The following is a 24,756-nucleotide window of genomic DNA, read 5'->3' on the forward strand; positions in this document are numbered from 1 at the left end:
AGGACATATATTAGGCTGGAATAAAGAATCAGGACTAGGTTTTTAGTTGCCACCCATGGTTTATATGCTTGAAAAGACAGTGAGAGGCCACGACAAATGTCAGAGTAATGAGAAAGGATCACATGGGATTTAATGTCTTAAAGATTATTAGTGAAATATGGGAATATATTGAATGCATAGAAGATAATTCAGAAACAAGATTTAAAGTTACATCTTAATGTGGTCTCAAACTGCAGATAATAGATATGTTAAGTCCATCTCCTGCTACATATTATTATTTTTTTCTTAATGTAGCATTTTTATTCTTTATTCTTAATTTCTTAAGAAATTAAGAAAATTGAGTACAGGGCAGTAATTAAATTTTTTATCACTAGAATAACAGTCTCTGACATAAAAGCATGGGTGGATACTAGACTCCTTAGTTGGAGATATATCGGTTTGTTGGCCCCAGAGGTACAAAAAATAAGTAGTCTGAAAGAAATAGTGTTTGAACATAGAGAGAGATGTCCCTTCTCATTCCTGGCTCATTGCCTACCCTCCTCAGGTGTCCTAAAAATGTTTGCATAAAAATCAAACCTTAGTGCAGTTAAAAACAATCACTTTGCCTGATTCATGGCAGCATTGATATGAAATGAAGAGTTGAGAAAGAAAACTACAAAAGGCAAAGTGGTTGAATAGTCAGTAATAAATAGTATTCTTTTTCATTAATGTTGTTTAGGTGCACTAGGTTTTTCTTTTTCCTCTAGCCTTCTTGGAAGAAGTAGTAGAGGAAGTTTGACCATCGAGAATCAATAAGAATTGAATGAAAGCAAGAAAGAGCAGAGTGCTTGCCCCAGATCAGCAGAGGTGTGGTGTTAATGAGGCTGAGGTCAGGAGTCAGACCTCTTGAAGACGCCTGGACGGAATCCACGCCGTGGAAATCCTCCCTTCTGGGAAGGGAATTGCAGCACCAAGAAGCGTAGGGGCTTTGTGGAGGCATATGGCAGAGTGTAGGCAGAGCCAGCATCCGGGCCTCTCCCAGTCTCACCCGGCCTTCTGACACAGAGGAGTGATGAGCCTGTGGGTGTGCCCACCTGGGGAGGGCTGGTGAAAATCAGCTGTAGGTGCTTCTAGGATTGTATTCTTGATATTGGGGTTGGGAGCCGCTTTGTAAGGCTTGGTCTTTGGAAGTGTTCTATTGTGAGAAAGCAAAAGGTGGCCTGTGACATCACTGTTGTGTCTTCATTGCCGTGAGAAGTTGGGTGTCAAGTGCAGTGACAGTATGAATGAAAGAAAGGTACCGACCCATGCACCTTCTTAGATGGGCCGCACAGGATGCACGGATGGAATGCCACCTGTGTCCCTACTGAATGGGGAAGTGTGTCCCTACTTGAGAACTGCTCTATGAATCGAATTGGTAATCTGTAGCTGAGGATGCAGTTATGACAGGTAACCTCCCAGCTCAAGCTAAGAAAGGAGGTAGGCCGCAGTTCCTGTGCCACGACCTTAGACTGTGGTCAGTGTTTTCACACTAGTGTCGTGGCTGTGTAGTGAGCCTCTCCCTGTGGAAAGCTACGGTGTGGGTATCGAGGGAGGGTATTCAAAGAGAAGGAACTGCTCAGGTGACTGGTGGGTACCTTCCAGTAGAAGGAAAATGAAGACATTGCCTGGCCTGTGCTGTCACACAGGTCTGCTGTAGAAGACGTCTATTACTTCATGACTGGGATAGCATGTATGGGACATGCCAGTGCATTTGCCTCAAAGACTCCAGAGCAGCAGCATGATGAGAAGGGTACCTTTGGAGGCCTGGGGCCATATCAATGGAGATAGCGTATTTAGCATTTGGGTGGCCCTGGATTCATCCAGTTCTAAAAGCTAAAACAAGAAAAAGTACGCACAGTCACACTCTTTTGTTTTCTTTTATATTTTTCCTATTTATTTTCTTTCATCAATACTTTAAGCTTGTTGTAACTTTGATAACCTTCTTCATCTAGCTAACTCTATCAAGACTCAGGTTTCTTTGTATGTCTTGACTCCTTTGCTCCAGCCTTTAGCCTGACACATCCCATGCACTTACCTGTTTGATTTTGGGAAAAAAAAAACGTGTGTATGTATATCTCACATTTGATACTTTTTGAATAGCTCCATGCTTCAGGGACCGTTTCCAATGACTTGAAAATCTTCTAATGCCAAAGCTGGAAAGCTTTGCTGAGTAAGCCGATGTTTACAAAGCTGGAGCAGGTTACCTTCAGAGGGGATGAATGTTATGGGGCTGCCATCATTAGTACTCGGGCTAAAACCCAGTTCTGCTGCTTATAAGACCCCAGTGTGCAGCACTGTGTGTACAAACAGAGATAGTGCGTCTCTGGGCTTTACAGTTTGTTAGGACAGGAGACCCCAGACATCAGTACGCTAAGTTAAATAGTAAGGCTTGCAGGCAGTGCCAGGCACCTGTGTTTGCGTGCATTTTCCTCCAGCTGCAGCAATGCATTCCGTGTGGGTGTCAGTGGAAGCTGCCTCAGCGCAGGTGACACATGGCACAGGTTGGTCAGAGCCAGGGCCTTGCCTGCCATCCTCTTAACCTAGGGTCACAGCCTGTTCTTCCGTTCTGTAGCCGCTTGTGATTTATTAGTGAAAGGAAGGCAGAGCCTTCAGTCTGTAACAAAACCCTGTCTGTCTCTGGACCATGAGCGTTGGATGCCGATGGTGCCTATGTTGTTGGAGCCCACGGCTCTTCCGTTCCACACTGATGCTGCTGTGGGAGCTCCTTGCCCCTGTGATGACTCCAGGATGGCGGCTCTTCCTTCTGTCCATGTTGGTTTTTTTCTGAGGATCTTTTTTTTTTTTTTTTTTTTTTTTTTTGACAAATGAATGTTTCAGGTGACAGGCATTGTTTCAAGATGGTGTCGCTGTGTTGCGTGTCAAGAAATGCCTTGAACTGCTAAGTTGTCATTGCTGTCACAGGAAAGCGTGTGGTTTGAGTTGGACAGGACTGGATGTGGCTTTGGGTTCTGCCTGACCTTTCCTACCTATTAAGTCTGCGCTTTTCCCATTTTGAGCATTTTACTAGTGCAGGAGCAGTGCCCACATATCAGGGTTTCTTGGCAGGAAATAAGAGCACAGAAAAATGATACTGATGGGAATTAGTGTATGAACTCTATATTGTAAACCAAGGGAATCCCTTTGATATCTGGACAGACACCCCCCTCCCCAGGATTTCCATTATTTTTTCCAAATTCCAGATAAGTTTACTACAAAGACAAGCTGTTTGCTCTATGTCTTTGAAGAGTTTTTAATCACTCATCAACTAGGTAAATGGATTTTTAAAAAAACATCCTCAAATTCTTTTTCAAATGTGAAGCTTGAAAAGCACCTTGTGGGCTCAGATTGGAACACCCTGTTCAGCAGCTGGAGTGGATGAGTCAGCAGCACCCGGACATCTTGTTTCTATAGATTCACTGTGAAAGGCTTGCCAGGCAGAGGGCATTCTGACCTTCTTTTGTGAGCAGTGCCTTTTTGCCTCTACAAGCAGAATTCTGCCTTTCTGCACGTGGGCCTGGGCCTACCATACCAAAGATGCTCTGCTAGCCTAAATGGCAGCAAGGCATTCAGTGCCTACTGTGTGTCTCCGGTTCACTGTGCCAGGTGCCTTGATTTCCCCGGACCCACAGTTCTCTAGGGAGGAGCAGGACCAGATGGGAAAGGAGCTCAGGGTCCCACAGTCCCAGGGTGCCAGGCAGAAGCCACAGAGCTTCTTCACACGTGGCCTGGGGAGTTTGGGACTGTTCTGCATCTTGTTGGCAAGTAAGTCATAAGTCAGGAAGGTCAACGTATTTAGGGAAGAGAGAATTGGACTCCACTTCTCAGTGGGGCAGTCATGAGGGATTTGTGATCCTCTTTAACGCACCAGATCACATTCCTTGACAGGAAAGCCTCCAAGAGACCTTGAAAGGGAAAGGGTAGAAGGACGTCGGGTATTCATGATCAATGACCACGTGCAATTTTCCACTGGAGACAAAGATCAAATGATCCTAGGCTGAAGGAGTTGGGGTGTGATGGGTGTGGGCAGCTGGTGTGGGAAACTGGGTGCAGAGCACTTTCTTAGGATTCTGCTGCTTGGAGGATGGGGCCCAGAGTGGAGGGAGGCCTAGGGCTGCAGGCATTGGCTTGTTTAGTTTGTAAGAATGGTGAGGTCACCAGTGGCCTGTTCTTTTCCAGATCATGATTGCATCTTTTTGTTCACATGTCCCATTGACTGGTTAGGTACTCATGGGAGTTCTGTTCTGTCTGTGTGGTAGATCTTTCTCCTGGCCCTGGCCCTTCTGCCCATGCCTAAGGAGGGTAGTTTCCTGCAGTGGTTTCCATTTATAAGCACTGCTTCCACCTCTCTTTACATCCCCACTCTGCACCCTTTTCCTTGAACAGTCCTCTTGTTCATTCTCTTCATTTTTAGCTAACACCCCATGGCAAAGGCCCTCAGACCCAGGGCTCCTGTCCTCTGCATGACTTCTCTGAATTACCTATAATGCCAGTGCTCATTTTCAAAGCACCCTCACGTTGGCTAGGCCAGAGCCTCTCTGGTTTTTTCCTTTCCCCATCTGTATTGTTGGATTGTTTTGGATTTTCCTCCTGCACAAATACAGCCTGAGGAGCATTGTGTAGGTACGGCCCTGGAGCTCACCCCCCATGCTGCGTTAGAATCTCTGGGGTGTAGCTTTCTGTATTTTGTAGGACTTCCTAGCGACACTGATTTTTACAACAGCTCAAGACAATGTTAAACCTTATCATGCCCTAGCCCATTTCCACTGTTACGCTTTGGTTAAGCCTGTGGGATTTCCTGGGCTCTTATAATAGATGAGCATCCGCTCCACTCGTGACATGAAACAACAGGTGTTCACAGTCCCGGAAGGCTTAAGGCTGAGATCAAGGTGTATAACTCGGGGCTCCCCTCTGTCTTTGCACGGTCTCTTCCTCTGAGTGCCTCTTCAAGATGCTTGTCATTAGAGTTAGGCCCCACCAACCATTCAACATGGCTTCATCTTGAGAGCCTTTGCCTTTTTTTGAAAGGACCACTCACAGGCTCCAGGATGTGTTAATATCATTTTGGGGGTGGCATCCCATCTATCCACTGCCTCTCCCCTCTGGCAAGGATGATGCTCTTCACTGATCACTTCCATTGATCCTGCACCTTGCACTACCTGATTACTTCCTATGCCCTTTCACACTAACTGAGCAAATCCTCCCAGACCCCCTATCCTCCTTTTTAGGATAAGAAACCAAGCTACTTGTCCTGAAGTACCTGCTGCTGTAGTCTCATCCTGTCTGTTTTCCCAGCTTTCTACAGCCCTTCTGGAACTTAGAACTTGGAATTTTCCCAGTCGTCCTTGCTTTGTGTGTGTTCCACGTTTAGTCTTTTGCCTTGGATTCGAGACGACTCCAGAGTGTCTTCCCCGATCTGTGTGCTGCCAGTGCCTCCTGTCCCGCGCACTTATTACACTGCTGTATCTTCCCCTTCTTTCAGATAGAAGGCCTCATCATCGTAGTTCTCGTGCTGGCTCTATAAATACCGAATGAATGGCTTAGGAGCTCAGTCTAATTACAAACTTGTTGCGTCCTCACCGTTGCTTTTTCATCACTATAGTGTTTCACTATAGTATTTTTCACTTGTCTTTGTCTAGCTGTGTTAAGTAGGCAGTCTGTACATGCACTGGTTTATTTGCTTAACCTACAGTATCTGTGCATCAATGCATGGACGCAGGCAATTTAAATTAAATTGTTTCTGCATGTGTTGGCGTTTCTGACTTCTTCCCTTCATGCTGGATATAGCTTTGAGGCTGTGAAAAAGAACCTCATGAATAAGGGTTAGAATACATCTGAACCAATAAAAGCCCTTATGGATTCTGTTTGCCCTCACTTTTTGCCATAGCCGGAATGTGACATTCGAATAGCCCTGACTGGGAGTGTGTGGCTGAGAACGTGTATGACAGGAAACCTTGACAGAACTTGTAGGTTGTCTCGTCCACGGCAGTGAAAACGCTCCTCCCAGTTCTTTCCTGTCTTGGCTTTAATTGGTTCACACGTTTCCTTAAATATAGGCTGCAGGTCCTGAGTTACGTGGTGTCAAAATGTCTTAAAGTGAGTCTATGGTGATTGTTTACTCGTGAGTACTTGATAAAGTGATTGTAGATTTATGCAAAATGTACACTTTTCTGATCTTGCCTCAAGGAAAAAAGAGAGGCCTAAAACCTGAACAAATGATTTATTTAGTCTAGAGACATCTGTAGGTAGCTGGCGTTCCTTTGTGAGGAGCATGGAAAGCGGTTACCGGCACAGACAAATAACTCATCGGTGATGTGAAACCATCGTCTGCAGCTATTGGCTCACTTCTTACACATACCCAGACCCCTTGTCCCAGCTTGGGCAGTTCCCAGGCCTTTCCCTACACCACCACCACACCTCTCTGCTGTGTCGAGGGGAGAAGTGGAGGAGAGCTGCACGTCTGCTGGACCCTCACAGTAGGAACAGGCCACCAGATCTGTGGCCCTTCTCTTTGGTGCACGCAGAGGACCATTGGGCATCTGTGTTTATCCTAGTAAATTTTATGATTCCTTTCACTCCTGCTCTTGTGAGGAGGTTCTGCCATGGTGCCAGCAAAGAGTCTTAGTCAAATCCGCACCGCCACATGGGATGCTGGTTAAAACATTCTGAGATCAGACGTTAATCCATGGTTACCACATGCAGTTAAACCCAAACTGCTGGCTGTAATCCTGAATTTCTTGAAACTTTGGCATTAGCTAAATATAAGCAGTCTACCTCAGGACTTGTTTACTTTCCAAGTATTTTTTTAGAGTGGGGTAAAGTTCATGTATAATTTGTATAAGCCGTTCTTGTGGTAGTTGTTTTTTTTTTTTTTTCTGTTAACCCAGCAGTATAGGGTTCAAACACATGAGAATGCATATACGATTCAAAACTTTTAAGAAAGAAAGTAATTAAATTTGGTCTTTTTACGAATAAAGATCTTATAGAAAGCATTAACATGATTTGCGAGTAAGAGATGAGGTTTAATTAGCATATTCTTTCCTAACAAGTTCATTTAAACTATTTCTCAAGTGTTTTTCTGAGGCCTGTTAGAATGGCACTAGCTGAATCAAGCCAGTGTTCATATGGTCTCTGCAGAATACTCATTTGCTTATTTATACCCTCGTTTCTTCAGAAAAAGATTTGAAGAGTCTGTCTTTGTAGAATAGGAAACCCATGATTACTTGTCCATCACTTTTAAATGAAGTGTCTGGAAGTGATTTGGGCTTTATTGCAGCTGAAGTCTGCTCTCAGCCCTCTGCTTTTGTGAGGGCTCAGTGAGCAGCTTTCTCACCCTTCCTGTCCTGCTCTTGCACTAATGTTTACACCTAACACTTTTAAAACTTACAAACTACTGTGTGCTTTTTGTCTCTGCTTTAGGTACAATGGCGCTTTACCTAATGGTGACAGGGGCAGGAGGAAAAGCAGATTTGCCCTCTATAAGCGGACCAAGGCCAATGGTGTCAAACCCAGCACAATCCATGTGGTCTCCACACCACAGGCATCCAAGGTAGGTGGCTGTGGTGAACGGTGATATGAACATTTCTCATCAACTGCTGTTTCCTCTGGTGGTCTTTTTAATGGAGGGCAGAGTTGCTCAGCCACACGACACTGGAGAATGTTTGTGAAGAGCTATGCTGTGCACTCTGATGGGTTAGCCTTGACCAGCTAGGTGCCCACAGCATCCCTCCTCCCATTGGACGTTGTTAATGCTGATATATCTGGAGACCTTGCAGGATGGCTGGTGGGGAGGGCTGAAGTCCATGTTTTTAGGAAAGAAGGAGGCTAACATTCATCAAGTTGCTGTTGTGTTTGAAAGCTACGTGGTGCTTCTTATCTTAAAGAGGTTTGTATAAATCTGGGTATTAACTTCACAAAGATCTGTTCTTTTCCTTCTGTGCACTGAGCACAGCACGTCATTACATTGCCTACATGTTACTTGGAATTGAATTTGCATGTTTTTACGTTGTCCACATGTTACTTAGAATCAAGTTTGCAGGATCAGTATGACCTGAAGTACACAGGTCTAAGTGATGCAGGATGTTCACTGTGGGTATTTCTTCCCAGGAAGTTTGTGGTGGATTGACTCAGAATAACCCCCCTAGCCTCATATATTCGACCTGGTCCCCAGATGGTGGAACTGCTTGGGAAAGATTAGGAGGTGTGGCCTTACTGATGTGTGACTGGGGATGGCCTTTGAGGCTTCAAAAGCCCATGCAGGCTCGTTTTCTGTCTCTGCCTGCTGCCTGTGGATCAGCATGTAAAGCTCTCAGCTACTGTCTCCTTCCTCCCGTGATGATCATGGACTAAAACCCTGCAAAAAGTGTAAGCAAGCCCCCAATTCAATTTTTATGAGTTGGTCAGTTGCTTTGGTCATGGTGTCTCTTCATAACAATAACAGTAAAACAGTAACGAAGACAAAGTTTGAAATAAATAAAATGTTAATTTCTTTTTTAAATTCTGTGTTTTCTGATATGTAAGCGAGAGGACAGTCTTGAGTTTCTGGTTGGCAAGTTATTACACTCATAATACACTGTGATACCTAAATTCTTTGCTAAATAACACTTGCCTTTTCTATAAAATGTATGTGTGTGTGTGTGTGTGTGAGAGAGAGAGAGAGAGAGAGAGAGAGAGAGAGAGAGAGAGATATTATGGCTTTGAACAACCTGGACAATTCAAGCACTGACTCCGTTTTTACTGGACAGCGGCCTTCAGAGAACATGACACTTCCTTGGAGTGTGTATTTCTGCACAGCATTAACTGTGATCAGCCTCTGGACACTTTGATATCAAGAAGCCCTGATGCAGTACCATGGAGAGAATATGATAGAATGTATAAGCTCAGATGCTTTACTAATAATGACGAGTGAATGAAAAAAATACTAAGTAACAAAGAGATAGGAAAGATTAATTTTGACTGGACATTACTTTTGGCTACAGAAAGAAACTGAGAGAAAATGACATTTTATAAGTAAATTTAGATTTTCCAGGATCTGAAGAAAGGAAGAGAGAGAATAGCAATAAGTTCTTGGGAGGTCAAGGACATGAGAAACATTTTATAGGCTGTACTAGTCACTCTTTCTTTTTTTTTAATCCCAATGAAATGCCTGACAAACCAACTTACCCTGCGCCATTTCAGCAGATGTCAGTTTATGGTGGCAGTAAGGCCACAGTGACCAAATGGCTCAGTCCCTGGTGGCTAGATCTTGCAGCACAACCTTTTTGCTTTATGGTGAATCAGGAAGCAGAGATGGTACTGGAACCAAGGCTGAACAAAATAGGACTTTGTCGAGTTGACTCCCAACCAGCTAGGCCTCCCTTCCAAGGTTCTGCACGTTCTCTAAACAGCACTGTCCTCTGGGATGAAACATGGGTGCCTGTGCAGGACATGTTGAAGCATCCAGGGAAGAAAGAGAACAAGACAAGTGTTTTGGAGCACGTGACAAGTGCCAAAAATATTCTTGTAGTATAAATATGGCCCTTTCAGTTTTGCATAGCCATTGACATTTGTCTTCCTATTCTTGTTTTGAATCTGTACTTTCCAACATAATATTTTTATTGATTCTTTGTGAATTTTACATCATGTACCCATTATTGCTTTTTTACATTGGAGGTTTTATGTTAGTCGATGGCCGACAAAAGCTACAGAAAGCTGGGGCTATAGCATGTTGGTAGAGTACTTGCTTAGAATGTGTAGAGTCCTGAGATTGGCCCCTAACAAAACAAACACACACACACTTGCCTGCGCACACATACACGTGTTAAGGAGATCGTGCTTTGATTATCTAGACTCATTCTGTGAGATGATATAAAAAATTGTAGCTGTGGGGTATGTGGGCTCAGTGACTCTTCCTTCTTCTTTCCCCACCTCTCTTCCTGCCCACTTTAGCTTTTATTATTTTACCTTTATGCTTAGGTCTTGCTTTAAAATATTTAAATCATGTATCTCTTAGTAGTTGTCCAGGTCTGCATTTGAACATATAACCCACAATACTAAGAGTCGGGCACATCAGCTTTTGACCTTCTTTGTAATCTGAAAACATTTTTTTTTCCTCAGAGCCTCTGGATACTCATTTGCAAGTTAAGCAAATTGACAGTAAGCAGGAGCCATAATGTATTTTGGTTATAAGCAAATTCTGGCTAAAAAGTAGGAAGGACAAAAGAAGAGAAACCGTGATGGGAAGGGTAGAAGAATCAGGGGAAAGTTGAGCAACCCGGTGTTGTGAGGGAAGAGAATGTGTGTCTCAGGGGAAGTTAGTAATGTGGCTGCTCTTTCACTGTGCAGTGGCTTGGATTCAGCTGCCCATGTCCCTGCTCAAGGTTTCCATTTTCAGGAGAGAATCTGGTAGGCTGAGCCTGGCCTCACTGTGGCCAAGGAAGATAAAAGGGATCAGGGACCTTTTCCTTCCTTCCTTCCTTCCTTCCTTCCTTCCTTCCTTCCTTCCTTCCTTCCTCTCTCCCTCCCTCCCTCTCTCCCTCCCTCCTTCTTTCCTTCCTTCCTTCTTCCCTCCCTCCCTCCCTCCCTCCTTCTTTCCTTCCTCCCTCCCTTCCTCCCTCCCTACCTTCATGTGGGGTATTTCTAATCACTACCCTGTTGCAGCCTTATTCATCTTTATACTGCTGTCTCAAGGGCCTTGTACCTAGTAAATACAGAATTTTGTCTATACAGTGAGTAGGAACTGGTTCTATTTTCTACCATCCAGAGAAAAGTCACAAGCTCTGCCCTTCTAGGGCCTCTGAGATGTACACTCCCTTGTCTGTGTGACCATACCATTCTTACTGCTACACTTGCTCTGTTGTCCCTTTCTGCTTCAGAGTTCCATTCAGTTATGAACAGGGTTGGTTTTTTTTTAATTTACATATTTAACTGAATCTAAAAGCCTGTAGGCTTTGGGGGACACCTGAACTCCCACCTCCTGATGCACCCTTGTAACTGTTTCCATCTTTTTCAGGCAATGGAATGACTCCATTCTGTTGCAGTTTCTGTCTTCTCTGTTGACATTACTGACGTGCCTTGTCCCTGCTCCTTGCTGCCCATGCTGACAATGACCTGGTATCTGGCCCAATCTTCTCCTGACACCATTGCCCTTGTTTATTCCCCCCGCCCCCTCTTTGGGTGCAGAACAAAGATATCTCTTTGCCAGAAGTAAAGGCAGATGAGGAGAGGGCTTCTTAGTGGCCCATGAATGCCAGCGTCTAAGCTGAGACAGCAACTGATGGCAAACCTATGCTGTTGTATAATCTCTATTGGTATAGTCTTTATTTGTGTACATATTTGCTCTTGGGATAATACAGGATTCTCTGATTATATAATGTACTTAGAAAGTATCAGAAGTCCTGTTTTACTTCTGGCAGATCTGTTACATAGGCATAAGGCCTCATAATTTATTCACCCATTCATTTATTCAACAAATATTTACCCAGCCCCTTCCACGCCCAGGCATCATGCCAGGTACTGGATAGACTGCTTCGAACAAGCACATCAGCATGGAGCTAATCGGCCAGTGTAGGCAAACAGTGGAGACTTGTTTGAATACATACACAAATGTGCATTGTGGGAAGTGCTGGGAGGAAAAAGGCACAAATGCGGACTAGATAGGCATGGACGGGTCTGTGAGTAAGGGCACGGGAGCTGCTGGCTGACTGGGAAATGTTGGGGTGGAGCTGACCAGCAGAGCAAAGAGACCAGGGTCTAGCTGGAGGGTTTGACTTTTTCTGAATGGAAACAGGAGGTGGGGGGAGTGTGAAGCTGAGAGAATGGCATGACGCAGCTGAGAATTTGTATGATGTGGGGAGATTAGTACAAACAGTGGTAGTAGTGATGGTGCCAGTCCCGGAGAACGGATATTTCTGCTAGCTACCGGTTACATTTAGCAACATTGCTATGGAAAAGCCCACCATAGTTTTTCTTTACTTAGATTGTTTTACAGAAATCTCCTTTTGGGGGTGTCTTCACTTTCTAAAAGTAGTTGGAAATCACGTTTTTTCCCCAGTGTATTTCATAATGGAAAATATTAGTGTTTGAGTGATGGTTTGGAACATGATTGAGTCTCATTAATATGACTGCATGTCCAGGGCTGCTCTTTAGTCTGGGTCTTTACCCTCTGTATGTTGCTATGAGAAAGTAGTAAGGCTGGGTACCCTAGGAGGAGGTTTGCTTGTCTCAGCTGCATCCTGGCGTCACAGTGTGGTGGAAATGCAGAAGGGGGACAGGTCAAGAGCTGTCGGGGCATGTACCAGTGAGGAAATGGAGCAGGTACCCTATAGCTGTTCTTCACGATGCTGGTTCTTACAGGAACTTACCCAGTCTCTTGAGACCTGACCTGCTCTGTAAGATCAGCACTCACTCATTCTGAGGGTGGTATTCGCATGGCGTCTCTTACAGATGCACCACCATTCAACATTGCTAGACCAGGCACCAAGCTGCCAGCACTGAAGCCTTCGGGAACAGACCTCCTCCGAACCACAGCAGTGTGTTTGAGTTGGTATAGCTGTAGTAGCTGGTGCAGTTGGTGCAGGCTTCAAACTCTTCTGCGTCACTGAGTATCACGGTAGTCATGGGAAGTGGTAAAACTGGTGCCATGTTCAGTGTGAGCACATTGGCTTGAGCTAGTTTGCGGGATTCAGCCAGGTCCCCTTTTTGAAGTGTGTGTCTTGGTGGTACTGTGAAGCAGGGCTGGACTTGGCTTCAGGAAGAGCTATAGTCTGTCAGTGACTGCAGACTGCTCACTGCTGAGGCTTGTAAATAGTTTGGCTTCATATAGCTTTGGTTTGGCTTTCCTTTATTGTCACTGTATTGTAATTCTTCAGTTAGTAGTGTATGGTGTTTGGTTTGCTCTGTTTGTTTGCTTTTTTTTGGTGAGACATGGTATGATGTGTAGTCCAGGTTAGCCCCAAACTCACTGTCCCCTCGCCTCAGCCTTCTGACTCAGTCACCAGAGTCTGTTCTCTTTGATATTTTTAAGTTCAAGAATTAATGAGTGAAATTGCTATAGGAGATTTAATTAATGAGGTATTTTATGATCACTCAGGCAGTAGTGTTTTTGATAAGGCTTTTTCATGTAGATGCTGTAAGTATGAATATTCTAAATCTGTAAGAGAAGAAAAAGAAGTAATAAACCACAGAGCTGAATATATCTTGCTTCTCTGCCGAATACAAACCTAAAACAAATCATTTCTAGAACGAGAAACCACTTACTTCATTAAAAACATAAGTACAAGTCAGCTTCTGAAGATTAGAGTAGCAGCTTGCAAAAGCTCTTTATTAATGAGTGTGGATAAAGCAAAGACTTGGTGTCTGAGAGGTTCCAGCATGCTGTGCAGTTCAGATGGTTTCCTGACAGAGTATCAGGACTTCCAAAATAGTTCTCATAGGAATTGACCCCCTCAGTTTAAATGCATGGTCCCGATCATTACAAAACATACCTACTGAAGTGAAAACAAAACAAAAACAAAACAAAACAAAAATACCCTTTAGAAAACGTTTAAAATCAAAGCAGTAAAATTTGAGTCATCAACAATGAAACTGCAAGCATTTCACATAGAGATATAATAATTTACTTAAAACACAATTATCAAAGACTTTGGAGATGGCATGATAGCTTTTGCTCATTTCATGGAGCCGGAAGGAGTGACATCTGAAATATATTAAACTTTACTGCAGTTTTCAAGAAGAATTCAAGAAAAATGGCTTCCAGGAGCCATCCTTACAGGGAGGCCTTATGCACAGGTGATACAAGAGTGGAGGTGGTGGGAAGGGTCTCATCGGTGCTGTCTCCCTGGGGTTTTGTTCTGCTTGGATGATTTGGAAGATAAATCTGGAAGATAAATGATCTGGAAGATAAATCGTGGAAATCTTGTAATATTTTATGTTGAAAAAAATTACTTCATATCAAATAGAGTTAAATAGCGTGCTGAAAAACCTGGAGGTGTTTGAGGCTCCATGAGCCTGCTGTGGCTTATATAAACTTAGCTCAGATGTCCTGTGAAGGCTTGAAGATTCACTTGTGCAGAGACTGTGAGGAAGCAGTTAGCCAGTTAGAGTTTTTAGTGGTTTGGCCTTAGTGGGTGACAATTATGTGATATGTGAATTTTGCTTGTTTTTAGGAATAAGAAATTACAGACTTAGTCAAGTAATTGATGACAGAACACATGTAAAACCACATAGAGGAGAGTGAGAGTAAGGTACTGAGTCAGAATGTATTAAAGACCCAAATGTGAAAAGAAACAAAAGTACGAATTCTGGGAGAAAAATATTAAATTATCCAACAAATTATATGAACATAAACTTTATTGACTACAAATATGAGTAATGCATTAACTTTTAATAGTGTCTTTTTAAATCATTGACTCCTAGGATTTGACCAGTTTTCAGAATACTGTAGAGCAAAGGTAAAAATCTCATCCAATAAGTAATGTGCATGGCTTGGGTGATGGTAGAAATGGCGGGTTTGAAAGTCTCAGTGTGGTTAGAACAAGACAGGGTGTGTTGAATGTGTGTCAGTGAGCAGAAGGGCCTAGGAGCAGGTCGTCTGGCCTCGCAGGGTCCGTGTGTGCAGGGACTCACTCGCCTGCTTCCTGCAGGTGACTGAGCAGTGGAGGAGTCAGGCTTCTGCAGTCAAGTCCTAGCTCAGACATTGAGGCACCTGTGCAGATGCTGCAAAGAAGGGATCATGCTAACAATTTCTAACAACTAACAGATGGAAATTAGTGGGATGACTTGATGAATGGTTGATGCCATAGCCTGCCATGCCTGACTGTAGTTTCCTAGTATTCATACTAGGAAATATATGGGAATGTTTTTAAATACTTAAAACCAGCTTCACTTAACGGTTTTAGGATTTGAAACTGCAATTCCTGATCGGCGCTCCTCTGTAAACTTCCATGAGTCGGTCAAGGAGGTTTCGATATGTTGTGTAACATATTTTAAATTAAAACTAGAAGTCTGATTCGTGATTCCTACATTGAGTACCTACGAAGGAGTGATGGATTGATTTAGAATGCTGGGATTTTCCTAGTTTCAGCAATTAAAGTGTTTTGCATAAATATTTTTTGTGTGGTCTAGTACTCGTTTCATATTTTCAAATGCTGACAACTGTGTGTGTCTGTTTCGCTGTGTGAATAGAAGAACCCTCTTATGTTTACTCTGATTGGTAGATGTACCATCTGTGTGCACTTACTCTGTGGGACTTGTGACATAGTTGCCTTTGTGGCAGGGGAGCCCTGCAGATAAAATTAAGGTGGGAACTTTAAGAGGGATTAGCATGGATTACCCAGATGGGCCCAGTGTAATCACAAGGGCCCTTAGCAGCACCAGGGAGGGTTTTTGGTGAATGACTTAAGATAAGATGAGGGCAGAGGAGTAAGAAGGGCTTTGAGGTGGAGGAGGAGGAGGACCTTAAGTCGAAGAGTGCCTGCACCCTCTAGATGTCAGGGACAAACCCATGAGCCAGCCAGCAAGGAGACCAGAGCTTCATTCCTACCACTACGGGGACTGCAGTCAACCCAGATGTCTTGGAAACAATCCTTCCTGAAACTTGCTCACTCCTGGATGCCATCCTGGTCTGATTCTGGCAGAGAACCCGGAGTGCCTGCTGAGTACTGGTAGGCAGATTTACAAGAAAACATACTGTGGTTTTAGCTGCAGAGGTCTTCGATGATTTCTTACTTACACATATGGCTCTGTGGGAAATCCAATTCAAAATGCCTGTATTTGTGGTTAGTTCTTAGTCTTGTGTTAGAGGAAACAGATAATGAGAGAAGATGACAGAGCTGAGGGGAGAAGAACAATTTTGGACCTACACTATTAAAACAGGAAATCTTGACTTAAGCACTTAACATCTTTAATTATCACTGTAATTATCTACATTACATTTATATAATAATTACAATTTTGACTCAATGCATGTGTTAGTTGGAAAAATAATTTAATTTGTATTGCCCTTAAAGCTAAATTCCACTGACTTGTTTTTAACATATCAATGTTGGAGAATTTTTTTTTTACCTAAAATTATGCTTTTAATCAAACTTACTCAAATTATGACCCAGTTAGTCACTTGCAACCCTCTTTTTGTTGTGGATGGGGGTCTGTTCTTAAAACTTTCCCGTTGAGAACATTGAACATTAGAGTATCTTTGTTTAGACTGACTTCATCTAAGTGGCCAGAAGGGCCTGGCAGGTTGACGTGGCTGTGTAAGGAGGATGTGCTGCCCGGGGCTGGAGAGTGTTGGCCTGGTGTTGCTGTTGGTAGCAGGGAGTAAGTTCCTTAGAGAACAGGGACCAAGGCCTAGGCTTGCTCCCTCTTAGAAGTATACTCAGACATGGGCTACTGTAATGACAAAGTGAATGAATGCAATTCTTGCTCATAAATGTGGAAGCTGCCAGGCTGATGAGATGGTTCAGTGGGTGAAGTGCTTCCTGCATACCAACAAAGACTCGAGTTTAGATCCCCAGGGCCTGCATAAGAGCAGCAGCATGTCAGCACATCTGTAACCCGGCACCGGGGTGCAGAGAAAGGCCAGTCCCCAGAATGTGCTGGCGTGGCAGTCTGGTGGGCTTTGGGCGTGGTGAGAGACCTGTCTCAAAAACTAAAATGGAGAGCAGCAGAGGAAGACCTGATGTCAACTTCAGGCTATCCGCACACTCAACTTGCACACAACATACACATGCATGCACATGTGCACACACTCACATGCAATTTAAAAGATTTAAAAAGGAAGTTGCCTTGTAGTTGAATTGGCAGCATCAGTGGTGTGTGAGATCCAGTGTTCTGCAGAGATACCTTCTGTAGAAGGTCAGTGATGGAGGCCTGGCTGTAGTACCAGCCAGTCCGTGTGCAGCGGTGCTTACGATAGCATGCTGTGGCGCATGGAAATGAGTTCAGTGCAGCTGACCATGGGAATGGACAGCAGAGGGGAGCCACGGGCATTGTCAGCTGGCCTGGAATGACTGCTGTTGGTTTAGACACTGTGCCTTAGAGTGCAGGATTTTGGAGAAAGTATAGCAGCCTCTTTGAAACCCCGTGTGACTGTCGGGGTCTGTTAGTATTTACATTTGCCCGGTTAGTTGATGGCATCTGTGTTCTAGGTAAAGAAGACATGGCTTCTGGAACTTTCGGCTCTGGCTGAGCGAGAGGAGATGCCCGCCGTGCTTTTACTTTATTTCTATTCTAGCTGCCCTGTGATCCTCTCGAGCCGCCTGCTCTCTTCCTCTCTGCTTCCCTAAAGCCTCCCCTGCTCCCTCCTCAGACAACTCTGTGCTTTTGCCAGTAATGTCCTCATTTGTTACAATGTGCTTCAGTCTCACCTGCTAACCTGTGCTCTCTTCTCTCGCTCCTTGCCTCAGAGAGAAGTCCCTTCTGAGCTTAGGGTGTCCGCGGCGCACTGCTGCTGTGTTAGAGCTGCTGACTGGCTCTCCTCAAAGGCAGGGATGTGTGCATGTCTGCTCCCCTGTTGCCCAGCAGGATGTGTTCAGCACTTAAACAGATGCCCTTTCCTGCTTGGGCCTGAACTGGGACAGCAGGTTATCCTAACAGCCTGCCAGCTAGTGGATAAAGAAATACTTGGAAAATATCCGATGCCTGCTGTATGTAATGGCAGCAATTGTTAATGTACACTGATGTTGGGTGAGGTGGTCTCTGGAAAGAATCACTCATAAAAAAGTCATAATGGGCTCTGGTTGCCTGAAACCTGATGCCACCTTATGTGCTGGCCGTGGAGATGGATGAGAACGTTCAGCTAACGTGCATTGATGGGTTAAAATTGAAAGTGAATTTGGATATGGGCCTCCTTTGTGAACTTGATTATTTAAGTTTATCGTTTTCTTAGTTCCCAGCAGTGAGGCATTAATACCGAGCGGTTGTTTCTGAATCACTGAGTGCACCAGCCTTGGAGGGCAGTGTGTGGTCAGTGAGAAGAATATCGGGATACGGCCTTCTGTGGGGAACGAGTGTCACCTGGCACAGCTTTCACTGCTCAGACATTCTCATCTGCCAGCTGAGTCCACGGACCCTTGCGTTTTGAACAGGAGAGTTGCCTGCATGCTTTTCTATGTAGAGTTGCGCCTTTGTTAAACACCAACAAGGTAGCTAAGAAAAAAAAGAAGGGAAAAAGATTTTTCTAAGGTATCAGACGGGTCTGATGCTCTTTGGGTGGATGACACCTAAATGAACATCGGTACAAAGTCCCAATTTATTTCTAATATCAGAGATCAGACCTCTACTCTTGCCTGATGCGTCTAAAACAAAAAGGGGGAACTGTAGAGAGCTGCGGAATGCTGTGCCTTAAAGATGGAGCTGGTTTCCGCCTTCCACCTTCCCGATGGTGAGTGCTCTCTGTCATGAACAACTCCACATTTGGCTAAGGCCAAGGATCTGGCTTGCTTCCATGTATGTATCTGCATTGCCCACGTGGCACGCCTGGGTTGGCTACCCAGAGGCTATTTAAGCTGTGGGCTGGCTTTCCCCAGGGTCAGATAATTGTTCAAGGTTCCTGAATAAACTGCATTGAAAAAAAAAAAAGATTTTTCTAAGAATAATGCTTGGTTGAAATTGTGGACCTGAATATTAGCAATCGTTTTAATCAACATTTTAAAAGTTTATTAGTGCAGTAGTCGGGGTTCTCCGCAGGGACGGCACTCATAGAATGAGTGTGTAACCCAAGGGGGCTCCTTGGGTCAGTGTGCACGATGCGGCCTGAGTAGCCCAGCAGTAGCTGAGCCTCAGCAGAGAGGCAGAGTGGCAGTTGCTCAGCCAGTGAGAAGCTGAAGGCCTGGGAGATACCGGGGGAGCTTCTGGGCCTCAGTCTATGGCGGAAACCTGAAGAAGCTGGTTCTGGTATCAGGAAAGGGACGCAGCAGTGGTGGCGACAGGATAGGTGAACCTGCCAGCAAGAGTAAAGGCGGGCAGGCAAATAGCACAGCTCCTCTTCCACTTACGTCACGGTGGGTCTTTCCTCTTTGAGGTAGTCTGACCAAGGAAACCCCTCCAGGAGTGCCCAGGTGCTTGCCTTTTAGTTGATTCCTGATCCAGGCAACCAACATTAGCCGTCACAGTTACGTCCTCTGCAACCTAGTCTCATAAATACAAGAATGTCATTAAAAATTTTTAAAATGCTTATCCTGTGTGTGTTCGGGCAGACATGCTGGGGTGTATGTGTGGAGGTCAGAAGACAACGTCTCCGGGAATCAGTTCTCTCCTTCGGCCATGAGGGTCCCAGGATTGAGTCTGTCATCAGGCTTGGCAGCAGGTGTCCTCACTCGCAGAGACTGCTTGGTTGCCCCAGAGTGCCATCTAAACACAGTGAGCAAGGTTGAAACTATGTAGCATCTAGTTCTCTTCAGTCAGATAAATGAGACTTCTGGAAATAGGTCTTACCTGGTCTTTAAGTCTCTTCCTGTTTATTGCTTAGTCTGTGATGCTGAACCCAGGCCCCGTACATTATAGGTGCCCACCTGCCCTTGTGCACCCCAGAGCTGGTGTCTTCATTTTATGTTGAGTTTTTTCAGCATGCCCAAATTCTACACGTGGAGTGTGACGACTTTTCACAAGGTAAATACCTGTTTACGAAGTACCCTGCTGGAGCCCCACAGATCCTGTCTCTCCTCCGGCTGGCTGCTGTCCAGCCCACACAGTAACTGGGCAACCACCACCCACCCTGAGACAGCAGGTGGCTTCTGCTCTTTTTATAAATGGGATCCACGGGGTCTGCTTTTCCATTTCTGATTTCTTTTATGTAGTACCATATTTGTAAACGAAATACTCTTATATTGGATGTGTTAGTTTGTTTATTGCTATTTAATATTCTGTGTGGATATTATTCTAATAACTAATGTGTCTCAAAGTTTTGATAGCACTAAAATCCCAGTCAAATTTCTGGTATCTGATATTTGGTGCTTTAAAAGCTAGTTTACTTTAGAATGTAAAGTCAAAATAAATACATAATCATAGCTACCGATATGTATGTTTATAGCCTGCAACAATTTAAAAGTCTAGCTTTTGCTTCAAGTGAAAATCTATTTTCATTTGGAAAATTGGTAAACTTGCTAAAATAGCAATAATTTTATAGAACTGAATATTCCAGGAAGAACTCTAATTTTATGCTACTCTTACACTACTGTGGTATGTTGCGTTCCTCTGAAAAACACTCCTAATACTCACTGGCACCATGTACCCTGTTTCCTTTAGTTTCCACACTTGTGAAAATCCCTGCTTGACTAGGAGGCAGGGGTGGTGTGGAGCGGTGTGGGTACCCTGACTGGGCTCGTGGCTCTGCTCCTTGCTGGCCGTGAGGCTAGGGCCAGGTGTCTAAGCATATCTTTCCAGAGTTGCTGGTGGGCGTCAGGCAGGACGACAGCATATGCGCTCCTGCCGGGTAGGCAAGGGCCCGGTAAAGAGATGGAGGAGTCAGACCTCTGTCAGGCACGCTGAGCGCCTACAGCAATGTCCTGAACCACGCAGTCAGTCATTGAGAAGACTCAGGTCGGCCCTCTTTGTGATCGGGTGCACCACAGTGGGGGGTGTTGCTTTGTAAACTGACTTTTGATATGGGTCAGTCTGACTTTGGTTTGGCTTAAGAAGGGCTGGTCTCAGTTCCCTGAGCCTCTGTCTTCCCAGGCTCGTCAGCAGATAACAGGACCCGTGTCCCTGACCCCAGGATGACGTGGTGAGAGGCCTGTGTGGGGGGAACAGGCTGGAGCAAATATCGATTCTTTTCTGCTGCGTAAGTGAGAGGAGGCTCCCTCATCCCTGCACTCAGTCTATTATCTGATCTGACGAGGATGGATTCGTTTTCCCCAGCTGTAGCAGCAGTTACTAATTTCATAGAATGAAAGGCAAGGCTGAATAAAGGAGTAGCAGAAAGAGCAGCAGAAATTACGTGGGGGAAAAATGTTTCCTTAAAGTCTGATTGTGGAAAAGGAGCTACATGTAAACACCAGTCCTGTTCAACAACTTGGATCTAAGTGAGCACAGCACACAACAGCCAACACCTGATGACAGCTGCAAGGGACTCATGTTTACAGGTTAAAAAAAAATACATACATACATACATAGATACATACATACATACGTACATACATACCTGGAATTCATCCCAAATTGGTATTTTTAGGTATTTTTAAAAATCTTCTTAACCTGGCGTTTAGACTACACATTTGTTAAGTAGCATTTTCAGTTCAGAAATACTCATTAGGTTAATATGAATTCTAATGGAAACATTAAGCCATTTTTGTCAAATGGAGACAGAGGCTTACCTGAGCAGCCACAGGACACTGGGCCTGGGAACCGCTGTACATACCAAATTCACGGATGCCCTGCTGCCTTGAATAAAATTGAGTAGCATGACAGAAACCACACACATCCGCCCAAATATCTGACTCATGTCTAGCTTAAAGACTCGAATGCGATGTAAAGGCCGTGTAGGTAATTGTTATGGTGCAGGCTTCACCTCATTTCTGTACATGTGTTGTACTCGACATATGGCAAATGCAAATTGTGCTCTTTCCCCAGAAAATTCCACCCCGATTTATGTTGCCCATATACTCATTGAAGTATGGCCGAACTCCTGGTGGCCAGCCCCTTAAAGAGAACAGAGTCCTGAGTCCTTCCCCAAGCAACCCCCACCCCAGCCATCTTCAGCTGTGAAGAGCTGTACTTCAGCCTGTTTGTCACAATTTTTAAGGACTCTCTTCAATGGCTTCCTGTCTGGACTGTTTCTCTTTTCCGGGTGTGGGCTTGGGGGATTATCACGGAAGCCCTCAGCATCTCATTCTTAATTATGAGTCTGAAGTCAACAGCACCACTGCAAAAGAAGCTTTCTTACCCATAACAGCCATCAGCAGCGTGGATCTTGTACTTCCACATGGTTTCCAGTGCAGTGTGGTTCACGGACATCAGGATGGCCTCGGGTGGCAGCGCAGACCATAGACATCAGTATGCTCTCCAGTGGGAGCACAGACATCAATATGTCCCCCACCCCCACCCACCCTGGTGGCAGCATGGACGGTGGACATCAGCATGGCCTCCGGCAGCAGCACAAACCATGGACATCAGAGGGCATCGGGCAGCAATATGGATCACAGGCACCAATGGTCTCTGGCAGCAGTAGGGACCATGGAAGTTTTCCAAGGAGGCTTAATCCAGAAAATGTACCATTCTTCCTTTTGGATGTCATGTTGTTGCTCAGAGCCAGGGTGATCTCCTGCGGCTGGGCAGCACATTAGTGGGGGCTGGGCAGAGCCTTCGAGAGCTCCAGGCTGCTACACTTCACCCTGCTGGCCCTACGCAGCAAGGACATGCTCCTTTGTCTACTGCGGCTGCTCTCCCAAGTCTCTAGTTCTGCCTCTGTGTTCCGCCATCTTCTCTACCTCTCCCTCTCACACTCACCTAAATCAGAGTGGCATGCAAACTGCTGTGTGTCACATGGTGTATTTATTATTTTGCTTAAACAGCTTTACGTGCAAATACTCTTTGCAACGACTCTTTGGTATGGCTCAAGGTTTCTGGTTTCTGAAGCTCCATAAATACTGGACCATCACCAAGACTCACCTCAGCTGTTCTGTTGTCCAGAGTCAGGGTGTGCCGCTGCCCAGCTCCTACCCTTAGCCTTGGCTTGCCAAACACAGCCATCTTGCCTGCAGCCCAAGGGCAGCAAGAAGGCCAGTGCTGCAGTCCTGTGAGCAGTACAAGAGCAGCAACAGCTCTGCCATCTTTTTTTTTTTTTTCATTGTCATGAGAACACTTTTTAAAAGTCCATAAGACCTGCCCTTTTTTAATGTTTCTGCCTCCTCCTCCTCCTCTGCATCATCTCTTCCTCTGCAGCCTCCTTTCCCCTGAAAGCCTCCTCTCCCCTTATAGCCTCAGTGGGTCCTGTAGGCTCCTCATGAGAGTTCAAGGGCCTGTGGATGCCAACAGCGGATGCCATATTGAGTCCTCAGCTCTCACGGTTTTTAGGCTTACTGAGCCACAGCTGGCCAAATGTCCAGATGCGGAAGGCTGGCTGTGTAATTTGCCCTTGGTTTTGGTGACAGTTTTCCAGAGGTTACCTAGGAAAGATCCTGGTTCTTCATGTTCATTCTTTCAGTATGAATGCTGAAGCCAGAATTCCAGAACCTATCTTAAACCTCTTGGCAGGACGAAAGCTTTGGATGTTTCTGTCAGCTTTTATCTTGTTGGGGTCTTGATTTGGTTTGAGCTGATAAGTTCTTCTCCCACCTTTAAAAACTGAAGTAGTAATGGAGTCTAAGTCTAGGAACCCGTATGTAGCCCCCATGAACTGCAGCTTTTTATTGCCTGGAAATTGGAGCTCCTTCTCCAAGCTCCCACTCATACGCCATCCTGGTGCCAGTATTCGAGAGTGTGTGTCTGCTCATCTTTGTACTAAAAACCCTGTTTTTTACCTTAGCATCTGGCCCCAGATGTGCTTCTTGCCTTCGGGCATAGTTCCATCTCCGCTTGCTAATAATCCGAGCGGGGAACATGGCGGCATACTTGCTGTTTTTATCCTTTCATCCCCAGGGAATCCCAAGGCTCTGCACCCCGTATTTGACACCCTCATGATCTCAGGTGGCTGTGTTTGTTGTGGTTTGTGGACGAATGAACGGAACCCCCACAGTTTCCCCTGACTCTGAGCCAGTCTGCTCATGCTGAGTGTGTTTGTAAAGTAACAAGGAACATTTCTTCACGGAACTGTGCTCTGCTCAGGAACGTCCCTTTATCCAACTGTGATCTTAACCAGCATGCAGCCTTTCACCGCGTGGTGCTTCTGACCTCTTCCCCCACAGCACCCCACTTCCCTGCACCTGCACTCAGTCTGTGGGGAGCTGTAAGGGGTTATGTATATAAAATCCTGTTCTTGATGTAGGAGAATATGAGCATGTAACAGTGCTGTCGCTGTTGCTGGAACTCAAGAGCCAGCTGTGTGGAATTAAAACTTGCATCTTTTACTAAGTGCAGGGATGACCCTAATGAGTGCAGCAGAATTCACTGCCTTCTGATGGGAGTTTAATCTAAAACTGCCAACCGGTTGCTCGTTAGTTTAATGCTTTTCCTTGGCACGTGTCTGCAGCTTTTAGTAAAATGTTTTTAGGCATCTATGAAAATGGAAGGCTGCAGACAAGCCAGAGATAAATAAGCCTGGAGAATGAATAGCCTCTCCTCAGTAAAGCGGGTGGCAAATGTGTTCACTGTTGCTTGTCATTGTTGTTCTTGTATTTGCCTCGTACCATTTCCCTGGCCTCACTTTTTTGGTAGAGATGTTGGTACAAAGCGGGCGCTACAGCGATGCCCCCTTCCTCGTGTCCATGTCTCAGTTATCGTTGCACCCTTCTGCTGTATTCGCTTCTCCCTTTACAACTGGCTTGAGGCTGAAGCAGTTTTCCCCAGCATCTGTTCACGACAGCACGCCTGAAGCACATGACCACCACAACGGCTGAAGCAGCCCTTCTCTGTGAAGGGCTAAGCAGCAACCCAGCTCAAGACTGGCAGAGGCGCAGGAGATGGTTTTGGTCAGACAAATTGGCACTAGTGACACAGGTGGAGATGGCAGTCCTCCAAACACAGTCACGTTCTCAATTAAAAGCCTATGCGCAGTTCTCGAGAAGAAACCTCCACCTTTGCCGCCTTAGATTATGCTCGGCCCGGCCTTGGCTTTGGAGGCCGTTCAGGGCAGAACCTTTGGTAGTTTAGATGTGGCTCAAATGTCAG

At 45.1% G+C, this 24,756-nt stretch overlaps 1 protein-coding gene across 1 annotated transcript in view; it reads left to right on the forward strand.

The window, feature by feature from the left end:
• Positions 1–24,756, forward strand: part of Peli2 (pellino E3 ubiquitin protein ligase family member 2) — a 139,724-nt gene that overhangs the window by 40,223 nt on the left and 74,745 nt on the right. Inside the window, exon 2 of the mRNA XM_060382177.1 lies at positions 7,438–7,567. Within this exon, the coding sequence (XP_060238160.1) occupies positions 7,438–7,567 (130 nt within the window). The remainder of the gene's footprint in view (positions 1–7,437; positions 7,568–24,756) is intronic.

Source organism: Meriones unguiculatus, chromosome 4 (genome assembly GCF_030254825.1).
Source record: "Meriones unguiculatus strain TT.TT164.6M chromosome 4, Bangor_MerUng_6.1, whole genome shotgun sequence".
Taxonomy (NCBI): Eukaryota; Metazoa; Chordata; class Mammalia; order Rodentia; family Muridae; genus Meriones; species Meriones unguiculatus.